Here is a 21,692-nt window from a genome sequence, read left to right on the forward strand (position 1 = left end):
AACATTCTTTAGCATTTTCTATAATAATGGACCCAGAAATATGAAATTAGACATTTACAATTAGATTCACAAAGGGAGACTTAATAGCACCTTGTCAGCTAGTAGGTATTTAATAATTAAATTAGAAAATATTTTGTTAATTATGGCAATCTTCTGATTGTATTACAAAAACAAACAAAAAATTCAAAGATAATTCAATTATCGCTTGTTCTCTAGATGTAGATTTGGGAATTTCCAAAATATACTTGGAATTTTTAAATTAAGAACATTAAATTTAACAACTGCACTAAATTTAACATTCCTGATCCCCAGCTTATCGCTTATACATTTCATCTTTTTGCGAAAACATCACGCTCTTGATAATTTTTTCCCCTAACTAAATTGATGTGAGCCGAGAAAATTTAATTTTAAATAATTAATTGTTTGAAATCCGCACAAGAGAAAAGAACTTAAATGCATATTACTTGTTATTATATTGTGATCGTGAAATTATTAATTTTGAATGTATATCGCTGCCATGGCATGGGCCAACTCTATACCTCAGATGCAAATAATACGTATTATATAGATTTTGAGAATAAGGTACTAAACTAGACTTAATGTATAGTAAATTCAAAAATTAATGTTCTAGTTTGCTTAAAGTTCTCTTGGTTTGATGGTCAAATTGAATGCTTAAGGATGAACATGACTTTGGTGGAGATAAACACGAGCACAAAATCCCTGGAACTGAATACACTGATCACAAATCTTCAAAAACATAATAATATCAAAATGGGCTATCTTTGGATAGGTGGCATACTGTCACAAATTCCGAATAAAAAGTTTGTTTGGCTTTCAACGGGTGATGAATTAACGTACACTAATTGGTATGACAATAATCCAGATTTCTATAATGATAATGAATTTTGCATAGAAATGGTGATGGAGAAAAATTTGAAATGGAATGATGATTCCTGCACAACCATAGGAGGTTTCGTGTGTGAATACAAAGATGAAATAAAAATTCAGCAAGAATTGAATAATTTAAAGCAAAAAATGTACAATCATCTGCAAGTGCAAAGCAATTTACATCAAGAAGTGCTCAAGCAAAATGAACAAATTAAGCATGAATTGCAAAAGGAAAAAGATCTACAACATGAACATCTAGAGAAATTACAACAATTCGAAGAGAAAAAATTAGAAATGGAAAAAGAAATAGAGAAGTATGTAAGAATGATGAATCAAAGCTTAGAGACACAAGAAAAGCTTAAACAAAATTTACAAACAGAAGTAAAAAATAATGAAGCTTTGAACAAAGACTTACAAAAGCAAAAATATTTGCAACAGCAACTAAAAGAAAAATTAGCTTTAAAAGAGCAAGAATTAAGAAACCAACTAGTTTGTAAACAAAAACTTCAGCAACAGTTGCAAAATCTCAGAGAAGAAACAGAATTTTGTCTTATTTGTTTATAGTACCCTAATATTATGGTGACATCTAACAATATAATCTAATGTCTCTCAATTTTCTCCTTTAAAACAAATATATTACATACATATGTACATATTTATAAAATCAATTGTTTGAAAATTTATGCAATGCAATTTTTTTTTTGGATTTAAGCAGATTTTTAAATACATAAATATTATTTTTGAATAAAAATAAACAAATATTTGATTTTCTGAATAAAAAATCTTTAAATATGACTAAATATCATCACAAATGTAATTTAATACATACACAAACATATGGAGGATTTTATGTCAAGTGAACCAACTTTTGAATTCGATGCATTCCGATCGCGATAAAATTTGCACCTGTTGTATTTGGATAGTAATTCAGACACAATTTTTCAACAAGATCGGTCGAGAACTATCTGAATTAGAGGGGGTCTCAATTTGACATTTTGGCCAAGCAGTTGTTTTTTTTCTCATCCATGTAACTTATTACCAGGGAAACCAAAATATGCAAATGCATGTTTTTTCTGGTGAGTCTAATGAGCACATGGATAAGATATTTACACGTTTCAGAACTATTTAAGAATTTTGGCATCGATTTGTTAATGCATATTTTTGCATATTTTACCCTTAAATACATATTTTTGCATATATTTGTTTTAAGAGCATATTTATGTCATATTTTGCATTTTTAGAGCATATTTTACTGTTTAATAGCATATTTTGAGTTTATCAAAAACAAATTTTGTCTTACTTATTTTTCGCTGTTGTGTTCAAAATTGAAAAATATATGGCTTTTCACCAAAAAAAAAAATTTAAAAAACAGAATTTTTTTTTAAAAATTTTAAATAACAATTCGAAAAATTTTTTTATCCAAAAAATGAAAAAAAAAATGTTGACCTAAAAAAAAAAAATTTTTTTTTCCAAAAAATTAAAAAACTGAAAAAAAAATTTTGCTCACCTAAAAATATTTAAATTTTTTATTTTTAAGTATAATTAGGTGAAGGGTATATAAGATTCGGCACAGCCGAATATAGCTCTCTTACTTGTTTTAATATAAAATAAGCACTATTTTAATAATAGCTCCATCTAAATATCAAATTTTAGTTCCAATTCAAACTTAACCTTTCGAAGTGTTAAAGAAATATTGTCTTTTAAATTTGCTCCTGTAACATCAGCTGATGTCGAAAGAATATTTTCTATGTATAAAAATTTTTCAGATCCAATAGACAACGATTTTTATTTGAAAATTTAAGAACATTTTTTTTGGTTAAAAATTATGTTTTTATAAGAGCATATTTTTTAAATTTTAAGAGCATATTTTCAAGTTTTTACTGCATATTTAAAGCGCCTAAAACGCTTTTTTTAGAGCATATTTCCGGTTTCCCTGCTTATTACCTATTGTTCTTAGCAAAATGTGTTCCAATTTGTTTAAATAGCTATTTCTTCAATCTTTCAAAAAAAAAAAAATATTAAAAAAAAATTTACATTTTTTTCCGAAATAAAATTTTTTTTTTAATTATTTTTCAAAATGGGCAATTTTTTCTCAAAAGAAAGCTTAGATATTTAGCTTGAAGACCTATTTGGTCGCTTAGTGAGATGCGAGTCGGATATCTATCAAAATAAATATTTTGTAACTCAAGACATAAAATTTTTGATTTTTTTTTGCACAATTCAACTTTTTTCAAAATGTTTTTTTTAATTTTTTTTTTTTTGTTGTCTCAAAAGAAAACTTAGGTCTTTTCCTGGATAACCTTTTTGGTTTCTTAGTTGGATGCGAGTGGAATATCTATCAAAATAAATATTTTGTAATAAAGACATACAATTTTTGACTTTTTTTCAAAATGGACACTTTTTTAATTTTTTTCTCAAAAGAAAGCTTAGATATTTTCCTCAAGAATAAAAATTTTTAGGTCATACAACTTAGGTCTTTTCCTTAATTTTTTTGGTTTTTTTAGTGGGATGCGAGTGGGATATCTATCAAAATAAATATTTTGTAACTCAAGACAAACATCTAACTTTTTTCTAAAATGGGCCTTTTATTTTAAAAAGTTTTTTTGCGCAAAAGATAGCTTTGGTTTTTATTTTGATATCTTCGGAATGCAAATCTTCAATAATTTGTCAGACACGCTTTCGAGAAGCTTGCTATTTAAAATCAGCAAAATCGGCCCACAAATGGCTGAGATATGAGGCAAAAACCAGGACAACCTCGATTTTTGACTTATATTTGGATTATTAAGTCATTAATATAGACAATATGGATATCTAATAATAGATATTTCAAAGACCTTCGCGTATATAAGACCATAGTAAGTTGGACATACAATGGGTCAAAATCAGAAAAAATATTTTTATCCCGAATTTTTTTTTTTCACAAAAAAAAAATTAAAAATCAAAAACATTTTTTTAAATTTAAAAAAAAAAAAAAACATTAAAAAAAATAAAATAACAACTCGAAAAATTTTTTTTCTTTAAGACCTATTTGATGGCTTAGTGGGATACGAGTATAATATCTATTAAAATAAATATTTTTAACTCAAGACATACAATTTTTGAATTTTTTTTTGCAAAATTTAACTTTTATCCAAAATTGGATCTTTTTTTAATTTTTTTTTATGCTCAAAAACAAGCTTAGTTGTTTTCCTTAAAGACCTATTTGATGGGCTAGTGGAATGCAAGTGGGATATACATATATCAAAATAAATGTTTTGTAACTCAAGATATTCAAATTTTCGCTCGATATATTGGACAACAATGTTTCGGAAGAACTTATTATTTTTTTTTAAATATCTGAATGGAACATTAAGACCAAATTATTTTTCAGATGCTCTTATTTTTGCAAAATCTATTCTACTCTATAAACGTACAAATGTCACGTACGATGACAAGGAATTGCCCATATGTATGTAAGTACTAGGGTATTCGAATTATTCGATTTTTCTCTTGTTCGAATAAAACGAATAATTCGAATAAGAGATTTTAATTTGTTCGAATAATTCGATCACACGTTTAAAATTAATCGAATTATTCGAATAATTAAAATTTTTTTAAAAACGTAAAGAATGAAGTTTTGATGTCGGTTTTTTAATATTTTATTGTTAAAGAAAAACAAAAAAGTTAACAATTTAAGTACTGATAATGTTAAAAAACATTCGAAAACAAAGTCCATCATTAAATTTTCAATAGAAATATTCTGATCAGATTAACTCTTGCAGACCCATTAGTTTCCGTTTTGGAGCTATGCTTTAAAAAATTTGAGCTAGGTGGACATGATCCTTATATACATATATTTTAAGATCATGGCTTTCATCTATTTCAATGTAATCATTATAAATGTCATCCTCAATATCACTTTCGACGACCGTTTCAAAATCACATTCTCCATCACATTCAACTCCATTTTAATCTAAGTTTAAATTTTGATTATTAATTTCGTTTCTTCTAATATTTTGCCAGCTAAATAACAAATATTTTATTCCGTACCTTTTATTTTCATTAGTTCAAGTCCTAAGTTAAAAATGTTGCAAGATTTGTTTTTAGAATTGTAACTTCTTGCAGTAATATTTATATATTTATAGAAGGAGCTCATCTACAGTGATCGAAAGTCCCTTTGTCTTTAGTTATTTGTTGAATTTCAGAAACAATACAATTTTTGTGAGTCATTATTACTTATTTAAATTTTAAATTAACAAAATTTTAAGCAATTTAATAAATTTAAATATATATGAACATTTATTCGTTTTATTTGATTATTCTACATAAAATTGTTCGAATTATTCGTTATTCGAAAATGGCCATTTTTAAATTGTTCGAATAATTATTCGTACGAAATTATTCGATTAATCGAACGAGTATTATTCGAATACCCTAGTAAGTACCCACATATTTATAAAGATTAAACAGGTCATCCAAATATTTCGTCATAGACAAAGAGAAAAATCACAAAACAAAGTACAAAAAACAAATGACGATATATTGATCATTTCACATATACATACATCCCAGCAAACACGAAGATTTTGTATAAAATTGATAGTATCAAGCCTGTCACACATTTTGTTCGGAATGGTATCAATTCCCTAGTTTTCATTCTGATTGATTTCGTATCAGGTTCTTCAGATACCGTGTAATTTATTAATTCCAAAAATATTTAATAATTTTGTATTTCTGATTTTAATTTGACAGCGATTTTATATTAAAACAAAAGTAAAGTTTTTGGCACAGAAATTGACTAAAGATGTTACAAAAACAAATAATTACAAAGAAATATTAATTCCACTTTGAAAACTGAAAGTGGTTTCATTCCGAAAGAATTTGTCGTTTTACTTTTTCTCAAGAAGCGAAATACGGAATTAATTCCACTTTCGAATGGAATGGAATTCTGTGACAGGCCTGTATATGTAATACATAATATATATGAAATCAAAATCATTTTAGAAGTCAATACTTTCATAACCTTTCTTTTCTCACATGTTCCTTCCAATAGTTTTAAATTGTATTTGATATCCAATGAAAAAGTCATACATTTTCAATCCTTTGACTCTGTGTTGTGTGCTGGGATATGTATATTTTTCTAGAAAAAGCAAGAACAATGCGTAAATACATATCTACATATGTATTTGACAAACAAAATTAGTTGTAGCTACAAATAAACAATAACAGAAACGAAAACGAAAATAAAAAAATGTAAACAACCTTAGAAATAAAACCATAACAAACAACATGATAAAGCTAAATTTATTAATAAAAACAGAGAGGGAGAGTCTATCAAAAAAAGTCCATATTATTTGTTTATACATCTTATATATAAATAGGCCACACGTTTTTTTGTGGTACACTTTTAAGTATGTTATTGTCCACCAATATTGATGAAACCTATATGGTTTAAAAGATTATTTTCTCTAGATGTGCACAATATAAATTTTTTTTAAAAAATTCTTTCCATAAAAGTGTTAAAAAGCGGTTTAAATTTGTTTGAAAAACAACAACAACATGTTTATGCACATCTAAATACACGTGTATTTGTACACAAACGTGAACAATATTTTTGCGTATACTCAAAGTAACTGTATAATTTTGTTATTAGTGGTCGAATTTTGACCACCAGGCGATCCTAGTATTAATAAATATTGCCATTAAGATGTTGGATATTTTGGGGAAATGTTAAAGCAATTTTTTCACCCAAATTTTTTTTAAACTATCTTTTTAAAGGATACTTTGGTGAAACATAAGTTTCGGCGCAGCACAATATACTGTCATTACATGTTTTTATTTACATAAGTTTCGATTTCGTTATTCGGCAAAATGTTTACCAATTTCTGGCCTATTTCAAAACAGAATATTCAATCCGACTTTCTTATTTGTATCTCTGATATGAAATGTTGGGAAATGCTATTAAAAATTCAATGTCTATAGATGAAAATTTAATTTTTTATAGGACTTTCCAAACTTTTAATAATGTGTTAACCAAAAAAAAGAGTGCTTTCTTTATTCACCAATGTGGACGTCGAGATAAATACTAAAAAAAAAATTTCTATTCAAAAAATTTAGCTGAAAAAAAATTTAATGAAAAATCCATGTAGGTAGTCGCTGTTTTTATACCCTTCACCTTCGTGAGAAGGGTATACATATATAAGTTTGTCATTCCGTTTGTAATTTCCAAAATATAATTTTCCAACCCTATAAAGTAGAAATTTATTAAGTAGAAATTTATAACCGATTATGGCCAATAAGCTAGGTTGTTGAAAATAATAATTAAATAAAAAAAAAAATAAATAAAAATAAAAAAAAAAGTATATATATTCTGGATCCTTATAGATAGCGGAGTCGATTAAGCCACGTCCGTCTGTTTGTTGAAATCTAGATATCTTCGGGATCCAAATCTTCAATAATTTTGTCAGACATGCTTTCGAGAAGTTTGCTATTTAAAATCAGCAAAATCGTCCCACAAATGGCTGAGATATTAGGAAAAAAAACAGGATAACCTCATTTTTGACTTATATCTTATATCTGGTCATTAATATAGACAATATGGATATCTAATAATAGATATTTCAAAGACCTTCGCGTATATAAGACCATAGTAAGTTGGACATACAATGGGTCAAAATCGGAAAAAATATTTTTTATCCCGAATTTTTTTTTCACAAAAAAAAAATTAAAAAACAAAAACATTTTTTTTTAAATTTAAAAAAAAATTTAAATTTAAAAAATTAAAAAAACAACTTTGGAAAATAAAATAAATTTTGTTTACCTAAAAATATTTAAAATTTGTATTTTGAAGTACAATTTGGTGAATGGTGTATTAGATTCGGAACAGCCGAATATAGCTCTCTTACTTGTTTGCTTATATCTCATCTATTCGTAGGCCGATTTTTATAGCAATAAATAAATATCGATTGATTGTGGGGGATTTTCCACTTGAAATTTCTACGAAAAAATTTTTTCAAATAATATGTTAATCATATAGAGCTCTTTAAGTGTAATTCCCACTAAGAGAATTTATTAATAGCTTTGTAAAAGATCACGGCGACGTATTAAAAGTGTCACATAATGATAATGAAAACGAATGCGCATTTAAATAGAAAATGCTGACATTTGTATTTGAAAATAAACAAGTGATTTGTAAACAATTTTGAGAAGAAACCAATGAACTTTTGTAATCAATTAAATGGAATCAAATTACAGGTTGGCTTTTTGTTGTACACAACTAGCTAATCTAAACAAATTGTTAAACATTTAGTTTCCCAGTTAGCATTACATTTTTAACTTGGCATATAATAGGGCAACTCTTTTGCTAACAAATCATTAGGGAGTGAAGAGAACAACAGAGAGAGAGAATCATACATCTTTGGTTTTTATACAATAAAACACTTTTTGATATTTATTATATTTTTTTTTAAAGCTCACATAAAATTTTTATTTAATGATTTATTTATGTTTGGTTGTTCTTTTGTGTTTAAGGTTGAAGAACTATTAAATTATCACAATAATATTAATGAAAATATATATATAGTTTAGATTAAAATCACGTGTATGTGGTAATATGCAAGCTAATATATAATTTATTTATTTGTTTTTATTAAATTATTTATGAATTAACAAAATGGAAATAGGTGGAAATTTAGTTTGACAAATAAATAAAAAAAAACTAAATTTAAAAAAAAAGAAACTCCAATTGAAATGAAATAAAAAAAACGAAATGCTTTTTTTAAACAAAGAGCTGTAGACAGAGAATTTTTTTTATTAAGATGGTAATAATACAATTTCTAATTAATTAGTTTTATTCTTGATACTCTTTGTTGTTGCTAAATATAGTTTGTTATTATTTCATTCAAATATTATGATTGGAAATAAATTTATTGCTTTTGCAAATATTCATCGAACAAATAGACGGCCAATGAGGGATCTTGTTGGTTCATCAATTTGGCTAAATCGTTGGCATAACCAGACAATTTACGTACGGTTTCAGCTTGTTTGCCCAAGAATTTCTCTTCGACATATTGGGCCATTTCAGGGTCACGTTCAGCAGAGTGTAGAGCATGATTGTGGACATGGAAGGCACCAGTGGACAATTGTTTCTCAGTATCCAAAGCCATGGCCAAAGAGTGTAGTTCATCAACTTCCAAGTTCATGGCCTTTCTGCTGATGGTAGCGGGACTTTCATGGACAACATTGAAGTTGGCTTTACCACCACGACGAGACAACTGTTTGATCATGTCAATAGTATCATCGAAAGAACGATCGGAGAGTCCTTGGTAGAGTTTTTGGAAGCCGGGACGATTCTTTTGGTAGGAGTTGAAGTGGGTAGCCAACAACAAGTATTCATAGGATTTAGTCAAATGAGAGTTGATGTAAGCTTGGACTTCCGGTTCGACGCGCTCAATGCCACCATAAATGGAGTTACAAATGGAGGGGCCTATGGTGATGTGAATAAAAAGAAAGTAAGGTTAACGTTATCAAAAAAAAAACAAATTGCTTAGGCTGATAGTAAAAGTAATAATTAATATTCTTCTCAATTGTTGAAATGTTTTAACAAATTAAACAAACAAAATAAAGTGGGGCTGTAAAATTTAAATTCTTACTTTCACTAGCAAACATTCCGGTTATAGCTTCTTTTTTTTTATTAAGGAAAAAAGAATAAAAAGCATCCGGAAATTAATAACAAATATTGCAATCAATGACCATTAACACAGCAACAACATAAACATTTAACATTATCTACTAATGTTATAGCAGTTAACAGTTTTGCTTACACTATGTTACTGTATAACAGTATAATGTTAAGTTTATTTTGCTGACTGTTAACATTACATTAAGATACTACTAAAATTAACATGAAGTACTCACCAGAGATTGTGGTGCCTCCGCATGCCTTCTCTACGTTAGTGTGACAGACATCTTCGGTTTTTACTACGGCGCAAATAGCAGCCAACAAAGCAACAACAATAAACGATTTCATTTTTTGTTTTTCGATTTTTCTGGTTTCTAAAAGATATGAAAAATAAAAACACAATATTTATTATTACAAATTTTGCTTATAAACTTCAATATTATTTAAAATTTCTGTTTTATTATTATTTCCAATAATCACAAGTATTTCTTTGTTTCAATTATATGTATTTATTTCACACCTAAAAACTTTGTTTTCTTTTGTTTTTATTTTCAAATTACACTAGGTTTTCTGTGTGTGTTATTTCGTTGAATTATTTTAAACGAATAATTTATACTCTCTTGTGTTAATTGCTATTTAAATAGAAATTTCATGAATTTCTTTTATCGTTACAGAAATAAAACACGAAAACCGTTATCTAGTTTTTCCGTTGCATTTTATAATTTACTTAAAACCCAACTTACAATTTGATTGCTTAATTCACAAATAAATTCTTTATGAATATGATTTTTTAATATTCTTTAAATTGTTTTTGTTTTATTTAGTTTTTCTCTTATGGGTCTTGCTTGTTTAATAGACACTTTGGAACTGCTGTTTATACTGCTGTTTGGGTCGATACTTGTATACACACCACATTCCCAAAAACCTTGTTGGTATGTGTTATTTGCACTCACTCTCTGTGCTGGTTCTCTCTATTTCAATTTGTGTTGTTTTTTTTTTTTTGTTGATATGTCAAATATGGCTTAACCAATATGGCTGACTTTTAACTAGAAGGCACTACACTAAAATCTAATGTACAAACATACATTCATACACATATTTACAATCGACAATTTTGCTTTGTGTGGTGGGGTGTGTTGCCAGTGAATCATAACGTTACCAAGTAATACTATAATTCATGTTTTTGAAGACATTTTTTTGTAGAGTTATCGCTGTATACTTTTGATGTAGAACATAAATTGTATTATTGATGTAGCTACTTAGTGAGATATTTTTATTGTCAATCAATTGTGATATAAAATAATGATGCACTAGATTATAATTTCTAATTTAGTTTAGTTAGCAACAATTATTAGCATAAATTGAACAAACAGAAATAGTTATGAACATTTAAAATAATATTGTGATAAACAGGGTTGCATTTAGTTTCATATACATGTATAAAAAATTTCAAAATAGGTATCCGAAGAAAGATCTTTAAAGAAGGAAAATCAAGTCTCCACAAGTTAATAAATATTCCATATGGGCAATTCCATGTCATCGTACGTAACATTTGTACGCCTATAGAGTGGAATAGATTTTGCAAAAATAAGAGTATCAGAAAAATAATTTGGTCTTTATGTTCCATTCAGAGGGTACTATATTTTAAAAAAACAAGTAAGAGTACTATATTCGGCTGTGCCGAATCTTATATACCCTTCACCAAACAAACAAAATTTAATTTTTTTTCCAGTTGTTTTTTTAATTTTTTGGAAAACAATTTTTTTCGTTTATTTTTTTTTAATTTAATTAAAATTTTTTTTTTTAATTAAAAAAAAAATTTTTTTGTTTTTTCAATTTTTTTTGTGAAAAAAAATTCGGGTTAAAAATTTTTTTTCCCGATTTTGACCCATTGTAGGTCCAACTTACTATGGCCTTATATACGCCATTTGTGGACCAATTTTGCTGATTTTAAATAGCAAAATTCTCGAAAGCATGTCTGACAGAATTAATGAAGATTTGGATCCAGAAGATATCTGTGGTCTTCAGAAAATTGATTTCAACAGACAGACAGAAAATGTAGAAATTACAAACGGAATGACAAACTTATATATACCCTTCTCACGAAGGTGAAGGGTATAATAATCAGCCCAATTATGAATAAAAAATTCCGCGGGAGTTTGTTCCCCGGGAGTTTTTCCCATTGAATTTGAATAGGCAAAATGGGAAAAAGGGAAAACTCCCGGGGAATTTTTATTCATAATTGGGTTGAATAAGTTCTTTCGAAACATTTTTGTCCAAAATATCGAGAGAACTAAGGGTATATCGTACATGAAATGGAGTTACCCAGTTTTTTCAAAAAGTATTTGTTGCTTTTATCCTTATATACATATCAAAAATAAGCCGAGTTTTTTTTTATTTTTTTAGGTTCAAAATTTGGACCCAAAGAGCTATCTCTCTTAGTTTTCGAAACAACGTCATTCTAAACTTCTAATTTCTCTGGTTTTTAAGAAAGTATGGAGTTACCTTGTTTTTTAAAAAAATATAAGTTAGCAAGTTTTAACTTGAAAATAACTTTTAAATGAAAAACTATGTATGTATATCAAAATTTCGATCTGACAGAGTGAGTTACCTAGTTTTTCCATACAACCACAAATGTAGAAATATGCGAAAATTTTGGAATCGTGAGTGGCGTTATCTTTTCTTTTAATTTCTTACACAAAACCAATTATTTTTCCTTTACAATCCATCATATTTAAATAGAAACAATATTTGGATGATTTTATAATAAATAAAATTTAATAACGTACGTGACGTACCGTTCACGATTTTTTCTGTCACGGTTTCAATAAACAATTTGATAATAGCAAAAACACAATCAGAGTCAATTTCATTTCATACTACATGCTAATTGGGAGCTTAGTTTTAGCCGCAATCTTAGCCAAAAACATACCAAATAAATTAAAAAATTAAATATAGTCAGTTTAAACAAAATTTTTGCCTTTAAAATGTTGTAATAAGCTCTAAATAACTTCACATAGTAACATTTTAGTGTTTTCTCCTACTCAAATCATCCGGAAAAAAAGTTTCAACTGCTTTTGTGTTTTCAGTCGTGGTTGTGATTCTCATGGAATTACCCATATGAGAACTTTCATATTAAAAATGACAAAATTATTTGCCAAATTAATTAAATTGTGTGCAATTAAAACTTTAAATTCTAATTTCATTATTTTCAAAATAGCACAGGCTTGCTGAAATTTTCTGGAACGGAGTTAACCAATCACAGAAAATAATTTGACTGTCCAGCACGTCTAAAACACATACTCCTTCTTATATTACGAGATTCCAATATGTTTCGTCCAATGAACTTATCAATGAATGATTCTGTCCACGAGTGAAATCTGTCCATAAAGAAACACGCTGTCCCAAACACCCCTAAATTTAGTTCTTGGAGTTGATATTTTTCAAATCTGGAGTGGAATAAAAATATATAGCCAAATCTGAAATCAAATAAATATAAGAGAATGAAATATAATTTGCTGCGGAGAGGAGTACTCCATTATTGTAAACGTAACATGCAACAGATTACTGAGAAAAATATTACTATCTTAAAGCTCAGATTTAAAGCCGCCTCAAACACCAGTGAGGCCGCACCACAAAACATACGCCAACTCAAAGACTCTGATCATTTTAAACTAAGTAGATTTTAATAAAAAAAATTATTTTATGAAACTGAATTAAAAGTTATTTTTTTGCTTATATTTTATCGATCAGAATTAAAAGTTATTTAATAAAAAGCAAAAACTAACTCTTATTTTCTGTCTTTTATGAAAAAAAATTGGTTATTATTTTTTTATTTTTTAAATTTATTTATAAAGCTTCATTCGTGGTATAATTTCGAGTCCGTATTTTGCGATTTACAATTTCTCATAAGTTATCTATGGGATTGATATCTGGCGATTGGGCCACTTCAAAGCATGTAACTCATTGAATTGTAAACACTCGGTGTTCATGTTCGTGCTGGAATATCCAAACTAGGGATATATTTTCCTCAATTTATTGATACTTAACATCGTTTAAAATGGTCATAGGAATCTGAAAAACAGACCCACACCATAATATTGCCGCTGCCAAACTTGATTGTCTTATTTGTGTGCCAGTCTTTTTCCCTTCGTTCGTCTTACAAATGTGCTTCAATAATTGCTTCTTAAATTGTATGTGGATTCATCCGAAAAGAGAAAAATATTCCATTTTAATATCGACCAGTTTAAATATTCTTTGACAAATTGTTTTTTTCGCAGAGCGATAGCTGCCAAGACCAGCCTCATTTGCCCTGCGGTTAACAGTTAGAGAATTAATTACCAATTTTTGATTATTGAACGGGGATTAATTCAAGCTCACTTGCTATTATATAATCTTGTCTTGGAATAGTTTTACAAAGACTTCAAACCAAATGTTGAGTTTTTGAAATTTCTAATTTATTGACTAAATATTTATCACAGACAGTTTTTCGTTTCACTCCAGCAAAAAATCGTTTATTTTTTGGTTTCTAAATTTTCGAAAATCGTTTCTTAAACTTGTTAAAAGGTTATGCTTTTGAAAACTGATATAACGGAATATAGTTTTCAAAACAGTTTCCATTGTAGTGTCACTCACTATATACATTTGTGAGTCCACAAAAGTATATAGTGAGTGACAATACAACATTCCGATGTGTTATAAATGGAATGACCACATATTTTTGGTGGTGAGTATAAAAATCAGCTTAAACCGTTCAATGCTCCCGATTTTTACAAAAAATTAATACATAGACATAATTTTATATTAGCTGACAGATTATTATTTGAACGGAAATGGATTCCTGCAAATCATGAATGTACCTTTTGCTAATAATGATTCATTTTTTGAATTTCAGTAAATTAATATAATTATTAGAAATGATTCTTATAGCTAAGATAAATTTAGGAAATTTCCCAAATTCTTAATTTCATATTCATTCACTGATTGTAGTTTAAATAAATTTTGGAGTTTTCCCTTTTTTTAGGTTATTTTTAATGTCTCAAAATAAGGGAAATTTCCAGATTTTTCATTTCATATTTTATCAATTATTGTTGAACTTTTTATTAACTTTTAGACATTTTATAAAACGGGTTTTTGGCTTTAAAAAACTAGGGGCATAGAATAGACACACGGAACGGAAGAAGGAGAGAGAAATATCAATGGAAAAATTAATCTCTTTTTTGACACATGCGGGTGATGCAATAACAAAATACATGGCAATAAATTCTCATCAATTAGGTTTTTGACAACAGACTTAGGTTTTTGGCTCTCAGTTACCTATCTAGTTATCAACTATGACTCGGGGTTTTTCACTTTTAAGTTATATTATTATTATTAGACTAGTCAAGAAGATATGCATCCTCTAAATACAGAGTACTAATTCTAGTAATGTTAATCGTTTTCCTAGATTATGTTAGTACAAACCATGCTGGAAATTGTTCCAATGCGTAATTGTTGTTATACTTATAGCTCCCATACAAATGCCTTTTTAAAATAGATTTATATAGAATCAAACAACTTTGAAAATCGGTTTATATATATTTAACTATCAAAAAATTAAAATCGGTCCTTATATATAAGGATCATCCTAAAAAGTCACTTAAACTTTTGACATAAAATCAAGCTGAAATAAGTTTCCAGTAAACTAGAATCATATAAAAATAGTTCTTGAAACTCATTGATTCTAAACTTGACCACTACATAAGCTCTATTAATTGTGTAGATTCGAAGGTGGTGATGATTTGGTATTATTACCTATTAGTTTTAATAGGTACAATGTTTTCGACGAATTTATAGGATCTGAAAACATGGGTGTAATATTATTGTGTAGCATTGCTAAATCCCAAACACTTAAATAATAAAAAAGACGTCAAGACTTCATGATTAAAAGGATTCAAGTCAAAACAAGTAAGAAAGTATGGTCGGTCAAGCCTGACCATATAATACCCTACACTAAGTAAAAGAGCAAAAACATTTTTCTTTTAAAATTTCAATAATTTATATCTTTGAGTGATTTTCGGAAGTGGGGCTATGACCAATTATGGACCGATCACCATTAAATTAGGTCGTGTGATTTATGTCTATATGAAAGTTTACTATGTTGAATTTTGTGTGTATACCAACATTTTTAAGTGATTTATGCACGTTAAAGTGATTTTCGGAAGCGGGTCTATATGGGAGCTATGACTAATTATGGACCGATCGTAACAAAATTTGGTGACATGAATTTTATATATATAAAACTTATTTGGAGAGCAATTTGTGGAGATACATTTATAAATTAAACATTTATGACCGATAAAGTCCAATTTCGGAAGGACATTTGTATGGGGGCTAGGTGAAATAATGGACCGATTTCAGCCAGTTTCAATAGGATTGGTCCTTGGGCCGAAAAAATAATATTTGATCGAAATATCTTCAAAATTGCGACCTGTACTCTGCGCACAAGGTTTACATGGACAGCCAGCCATCCATCCATCCATCCAGCCAGCCGACCAGACGGACGGACGGACATCGTTTAATCGACTCAGAAAGTGAATCTAAGTCGATCGGTATACTTGGGTATAAATATTCTATACAGTATTTTTCACATCACTTTTTCTGAAATTTCGTGGAATGAAAGAAAATAGTAAAATTCTATTGTAAATTTTTATGAAGAAGACAAATCTGGGTTGGAAACTCCGTACATAGCTACGAGGATTAATTTTAAAAAAGTTGGATTTTAAGGACATACTTCTCCATAATTTGTTTATTTATGAGATTCTTATCGTATTCTGCATTAGTATTTTAAATCGGGCATTGAAATTAGGTAGGGTTGGACATTATATTTAACTTTCTCATATGTGAAATATGAAAAAAAGGATATCCGATTAGATATTATTCAACAAACGAAGAGTGCGACTATGAATTGAATGTTTACTTTATAAGTTATGTGATCTGATCTTTTTGGATGAGGGTTTCTAGAAGAAACCGTATTGAGAAAATGTGGGCAGTGTTATCGATAGCACAGTAAAGTAAAACTCCAATTGCAGTGGTCAGCATAAAGAGGAAATTAAACCTGGATAATAACATGTTAAGCCATTTCTTTAGCTGTTGCAATCTGAACAAATAAAACTTAATAAAATGTAAACATGTGGTAAAATTTACCACCACTTCCGTAGTTAAAGATTAAATATTCATGTAACAAGTCAGTCAAATGTTTTATTTTATATAGTAGTGAAAGCAGCTGTAATATCCCCACAATGAAAGCAGCTGTAATATCCAGGTTATCCGACATCGCTTTGATTTATTATCAAATGTTATGAAATACCTAAGAATATTTTAGTTTGTCAAACTAATAATATGTTCTAGAAAATTCAAATGTTGCAAATATTTTTCACGTGTTTAGAATTTTCATAAAAAAACAGTTGAGTTGCTATGGTCAACTACCTAAATTTCCGCAGTTCAATAACATCACGTCATTTCTTTAAATAATGTAAATTAAAGGCGCCTTAAAATGTCAAAATTTGACATACAAAATTGTATACCCAGGTTGATGAAATTTATTTCAAAATAGTCACGTTCTAGAATCTAGACTAAAAAGTGACGTGGTCATTAAAAAGGATTTGCTGTTAGTCGGCCATATTAGTTCAAGTACATACATTTATAATGTTATCAGTAATTTATTTTTGCTTTTGTGATAAAAACAATAAAACATACATACAATTATTAATCATGCCAACATGGTAACTCTTTATGTAAAATTTCCACTGCGAAGATGAATGCAAGAAATATGTAAAAGGTAATTGATGAGAGGGGATGTGATGGGGGTGAGGTCAGAGAACAAAACAAAAACAAAGAACAGCTGACTGTAAGGCAGCCATATTGCAGTTTGAACTTATTGAGAATGCATTAAATATTTATGTTTAATAAAGCCAATATATCAAATATAAACAGACCGTGTGTATTTAAATTATCAATTTGTTATTATAAGTTTTTTGTTTTCAATAAAATTGGGCGACATATTGAATTTTCAAAAAGTAATATAGTAGATAAGAAATAATTTCACATGAAGAGAGAAAGAGTACATACATAACAGCGTAGTATTAGTAAGTGGTAGAGAGCAAGAGCTGAGCATTATTTTAATATGAGTGTAGTGCAGTGTAGTAGAATTTAATATTTAAAAGTGTTTAACGCCACTCTAGCAACAGACAGTTCGCATTTGTAACGCAAACAACAAAGAGAAATCAATAAAGTAAGAATAAAAAAGCCTGCTACTAGTAGAGGAATTACTTATTAAAAAGATTTCAATTGTCAATCTATTAAGAAAAACTTAAAAAAAACTCAATTACAGTCGCCTTCTATGCCAGTGCGTATAAAGGTTTTTGACAATTTAAATAAATTATAATCCCCAGAAAAAAGTAAAAAAATAAAATTCATAGTAAAGACATCTTGTTTTTTTTAATTTGCTGCTTTCTGATAATTTGACCAGTGTGTCTTTTTTTCTGTGTGTGTATATATTTAAAATTGTGGAACATTAACAATATAAATTCATTTTCTTTTGTGCATTTAGCAAAGTGAGACATATACTCTCTAGTGGAAAATATACCAAAAAAAATAATTAAATTTAAAATAAAATAACTGTGATTTTATTGAAAACTTCAAACGAAACTAATATAAAAGACAACATGATGAAATTCTTAGTGGGATTCTGTATTTTGGCCGTTGTGGCTCCTACCGTTTTCGGTGATTTGAAATGTAAGTATTATTATTCTATGTAAATTGTGTAATTATTTTTAATTTAAAAACAAAATTTACAATGCGCATTAAACATTTTAATGAAAAAAAATATTAAACAAGAAAAAGAAATCATACAAAGAAATTAATAAACAACAGAGTTGTATTTAGTGTAAAAGAAATAAAAGAGTAATTATGTTAGCAGAGAGTGCCTGTTCTCTTGTGTTAAATTTGTTTATTTTTCTTTTCTATTAAAATTCAAAACAAATACATTGTTGTTTTTCTTATGTATTTATGATTTCTTTTATTTTTTGTTTATCACACTACTTCCGTGGATTGTTGTTGTCATAGAAACCAGTTTAATTTTTTTGTTTGTTTTTTTTTTCTTAGTCTTGTTTTATAATGGCTTACCGTTATTATATTGTATTGATTTTTCCCTAACTTTATAGAAATTTCATAATAGTTGATTGAAAGAGAGAGTTGTTTATCTAAAATTCAAGGTCTTCTTCATAACAACACTAAAAAAAATGTTTGTTTTAAATGTAACATTTATAATCATAGTGTTATTTAACATCTTAATATCTTCAAGTATAGCTCTATTATGTAAAACTAACAGTTATAATGTTAACATTGTTTTGGTGTAAACATTACTGTTAGTATTTACAGACATCTGTTAGTTAACATTTTTAATGTTAATTTCCTCTATGCTCTCCTTATTTTACATAGAGAAACTAAAAGAACTTTTGTTTACATTCTGAGAACAATTTTGCACACGACTTTTTCTCCTTTGTTTATATTGTAGGAAAACCGTACTTTGGTTTGAGGCCATTCCTGGGTAAACATATAAATGACTCATATATGACGACTCTAATCATATGTTAAATTTACATATTACATTATTTAGAAATGTTCCCTAAAAAATTGTGAAATTAAACCTTTCTCACGACCTTTAAGCCTTAAGTTTGCACACGGCTTTATTGAAAGGCAATTTTTTTAATTCAAAATACACATGGCGGTTTAATGAAATCACAACAAATCGAAGTCGTGTGTATAATGTTTTGTTTAGCAAAGCAAATGATAAGAATAATACAAACATAACAACGTCAGACATGGAAAAGTTAATGCGATCTTAATTTTCTATAGAAAAATTTGTGTATACAAGATGTTCCTATAGAAAAATGATTGTATTATAGTTGTTCTATTCAACATTTTTGTTATAACCTTTTTTTTGTAGAAAAATGTGTGTATATCATTTCTTTTCTATAGACAATTTGTTGTTTAATAGTTTTTTTTATATTATTATTAAAATATAACATAGTTTTAATTAAAATTTCATTTTCCATCCCTGAAGTACATACTATCCATACAAATTATTCCCTGTAGTAATTGATAATTACTCTCAGAGTAAACAAAACAAAGAAAAACTAACGGAGAATAACTCTTCAATTAGTTTTGCACACGTTACCAACCAAAACAAACCAAGAGACAACAATTATTCTCTGTTTATAACAGCAACAACAAAAAAAGTACCTTGATTATTATTCACAACAAAACAAAATAGAATGAAAAAAGAATAAAATATCATACGAGATGAGGAAGTGTTCATAATTTTTATAATGATGAAATTGTACCTAGAAATAGCGATATTTCCTTGTTCAATAATGACCAATGAACCCTTCGTTGCAAGACAACAACAAAACAATCCAATAATAAAGTTTAAACATTTTTTTGTTGAAATATCTTATGGCCCTGAAACAATTCGTAATTCTAATTTTCAACTGAAACTTTACAGGCTCTTTGGGTGCTCCTGAGTTGCCCACCGAATGGATTGATTTACGGGGTGACTGTGTGACTGCCATGCGCAATCAAATCCAAAAAGAAATCGATGCTTCCTATCAATATTTGGCCATGGGTGCTTACTTCTCTCGCGACACTGTCAATCGTCCCGGTTTTGCTGAGATGTTCTTCAAGTCTGCCAAGGAAGAACGTGATCATGGCTCCAAATTGATTGAATACTTGTCCATGCGTGGTCATTTGACTGAGGGTGTTACCGATTTGATCAGAACTCCTGTAAGTATTATATTTAACGTCACACTTCCATTAATCCCACATACCTCTCCTATGTATTTTGATAATTATTTGAATTAACTGTTATTGTTTCTGCTTCCATTTAATTTCCTTAGGCTATCCAAAAAGACGAATGGGCCAGTGGTGCTGATGCTTTGGAAGATGCTTTGAAATTGGAAACTCAAGTTACCAAGTCGATTCGTAAACTCATCCAAACCTGTGAAAAGAAACCCAACTTCTATCACTTGGTCGACTACTTGACTGGTGTCTATTTGGAAGAACAATTGCACGGTCAACGCGAATTGGCTGGCAAATTGAGCACTCTCAAGAAGCTGATGACCAACCACGGTGCTTTGGGTGAATTCTTGTTCGACAAAGATTTGTAAAAAGTCTCTTGCTACAAAATTCCACTACAGCTTAAACTACAACATGAGATTTTTTAACTAAAACTCATCAATAAATAGAACATTCTTTAGCTGTGCTTTTTATTTTATTACATACTTAGAAAACCTCAACAAAAAAACCATTGTTAAATTTACCAAGTATTCTTTTTGTTTTCATTAAAAATTAATTATAATTTATCAGTAAAAATAACTCTGTTTTAATTATTTTGAATTCTATAAATTTGATATTATTTGGCTCTTTTGGTTTAATACGCACATGTCCTTGTCAACGTCATAAAGAGCACACTGAATATTCTTATTTTTTTTTCTGTATTTTTTTCAATAAATTCATGAACAATTAACAATACATATGTTTGTTTTTGTTATAATTTCTTTATAATTTTTACTCTCGTATTTCGCATCCACTAAAATCCACCCATTGAATTTGCCCAAAAAAAATATTTTTTCAAACAACCAATTTTCTTCATGTGATTTATCATATGTATAAATTGTACATTCATTTCGCTTCTTTTTATCTCACCGCTACTACAGACAATGGAAATTACCAGATATGTTTGAACAAATAAATTATTAGTAGCGAAAAATATGAATATAAATCAAAAAAACTGATAGTACCCATACAAATAAACATTAAAGACTATAGTTATCTTATTATTTTTGTCAATTATGCAAATATTTAAAGTAAATTAAATGAATAAAAGTATATAACTTAATAAATACTTACAAATGAGTTTTATTGTTATGAATTAAAAGAGGAATTTGCATTTAGAATCATTTTATATAATTTGCTTTAGAATTTCACTGAAACTACTCACAAAAAGTAAACAAAAAACTACTACAGTCCCAGCGGTTCTAGGAGACAGCTTATTAACGTTCGAGTAAAAACACGTTTGTTATCGAGAACAATCATTAATATTTTC

At 28.2% G+C, this 21,692-nt stretch overlaps 3 protein-coding genes across 5 annotated transcripts; 2 read left to right on the forward strand and 1 right to left on the reverse strand.

Moving 5' to 3' along the window:
- Positions 1-427: 427 nt before the first annotated feature.
- LOC135955364 (lectin subunit alpha-like) lies at positions 428-1,700 on the forward strand. Of its 2 annotated transcripts, none has more exons than XM_065505810.1 (2): positions 428-582; positions 632-1,700. In XM_065505810.1, the coding sequence occupies exon 2, from the start codon at positions 679-681 to the stop codon at positions 1,450-1,452; it is 774 nt and encodes a 257-aa protein (XP_065361882.1). In that variant the 5' UTR covers positions 428-582; positions 632-678; the 3' UTR covers positions 1,453-1,700. The 2 variants fall into 2 exon arrangements, with proteins under 2 accessions (XP_065361882.1, XP_065361817.1); XM_065505745.1 differs by having other exon boundaries at positions 643-1,700.
- A 6,607-nt stretch (positions 1,701-8,307) lies between these two features.
- On the reverse strand, positions 8,308-10,448 carry Fer2LCH (Ferritin 2 light chain homologue). Of its 2 annotated transcripts, XM_065515216.1 has the most exons (4): positions 10,116-10,225; positions 10,068-10,084; positions 9,784-9,921; positions 8,308-9,352 (listed from the first exon to the last, which is right to left on the reverse strand). In XM_065515216.1, the coding sequence occupies exons 3-4, from the start codon at positions 9,893-9,895 to the stop codon at positions 8,793-8,795; spliced, it is 672 nt and encodes a 223-aa protein (XP_065371288.1). In that variant the 5' UTR covers positions 9,896-9,921; positions 10,068-10,084; positions 10,116-10,225; the 3' UTR covers positions 8,308-8,792. The 2 variants fall into 2 exon arrangements, with proteins under 2 accessions (XP_065371288.1, XP_065371287.1); XM_065515215.1 differs by lacking the exons at positions 10,068-10,084; positions 10,116-10,225 and adding an exon at positions 10,291-10,448.
- A 7,244-nt stretch (positions 10,449-17,692) lies between these two features.
- Positions 17,693-20,808, forward strand: Fer1HCH (Ferritin 1 heavy chain homologue). Its single transcript, XM_065515217.1, has 4 exons — positions 17,693-17,819; positions 18,138-18,322; positions 20,094-20,371; positions 20,485-20,808. Exons 2-4 carry the CDS (start codon positions 18,253-18,255, stop codon positions 20,752-20,754), a joined length of 618 nt encoding a protein of 205 aa, XP_065371289.1. The 5' UTR covers positions 17,693-17,819; positions 18,138-18,252; the 3' UTR covers positions 20,755-20,808.
- Positions 20,809-21,692: the final 884 nt, after the last annotated feature.

This window comes from Calliphora vicina, chromosome 1 (assembly GCF_958450345.1).
Source record: "Calliphora vicina chromosome 1, idCalVici1.1, whole genome shotgun sequence".
Lineage (NCBI taxonomy): Eukaryota > Metazoa > Arthropoda > Insecta > Diptera > Calliphoridae > Calliphora > Calliphora vicina.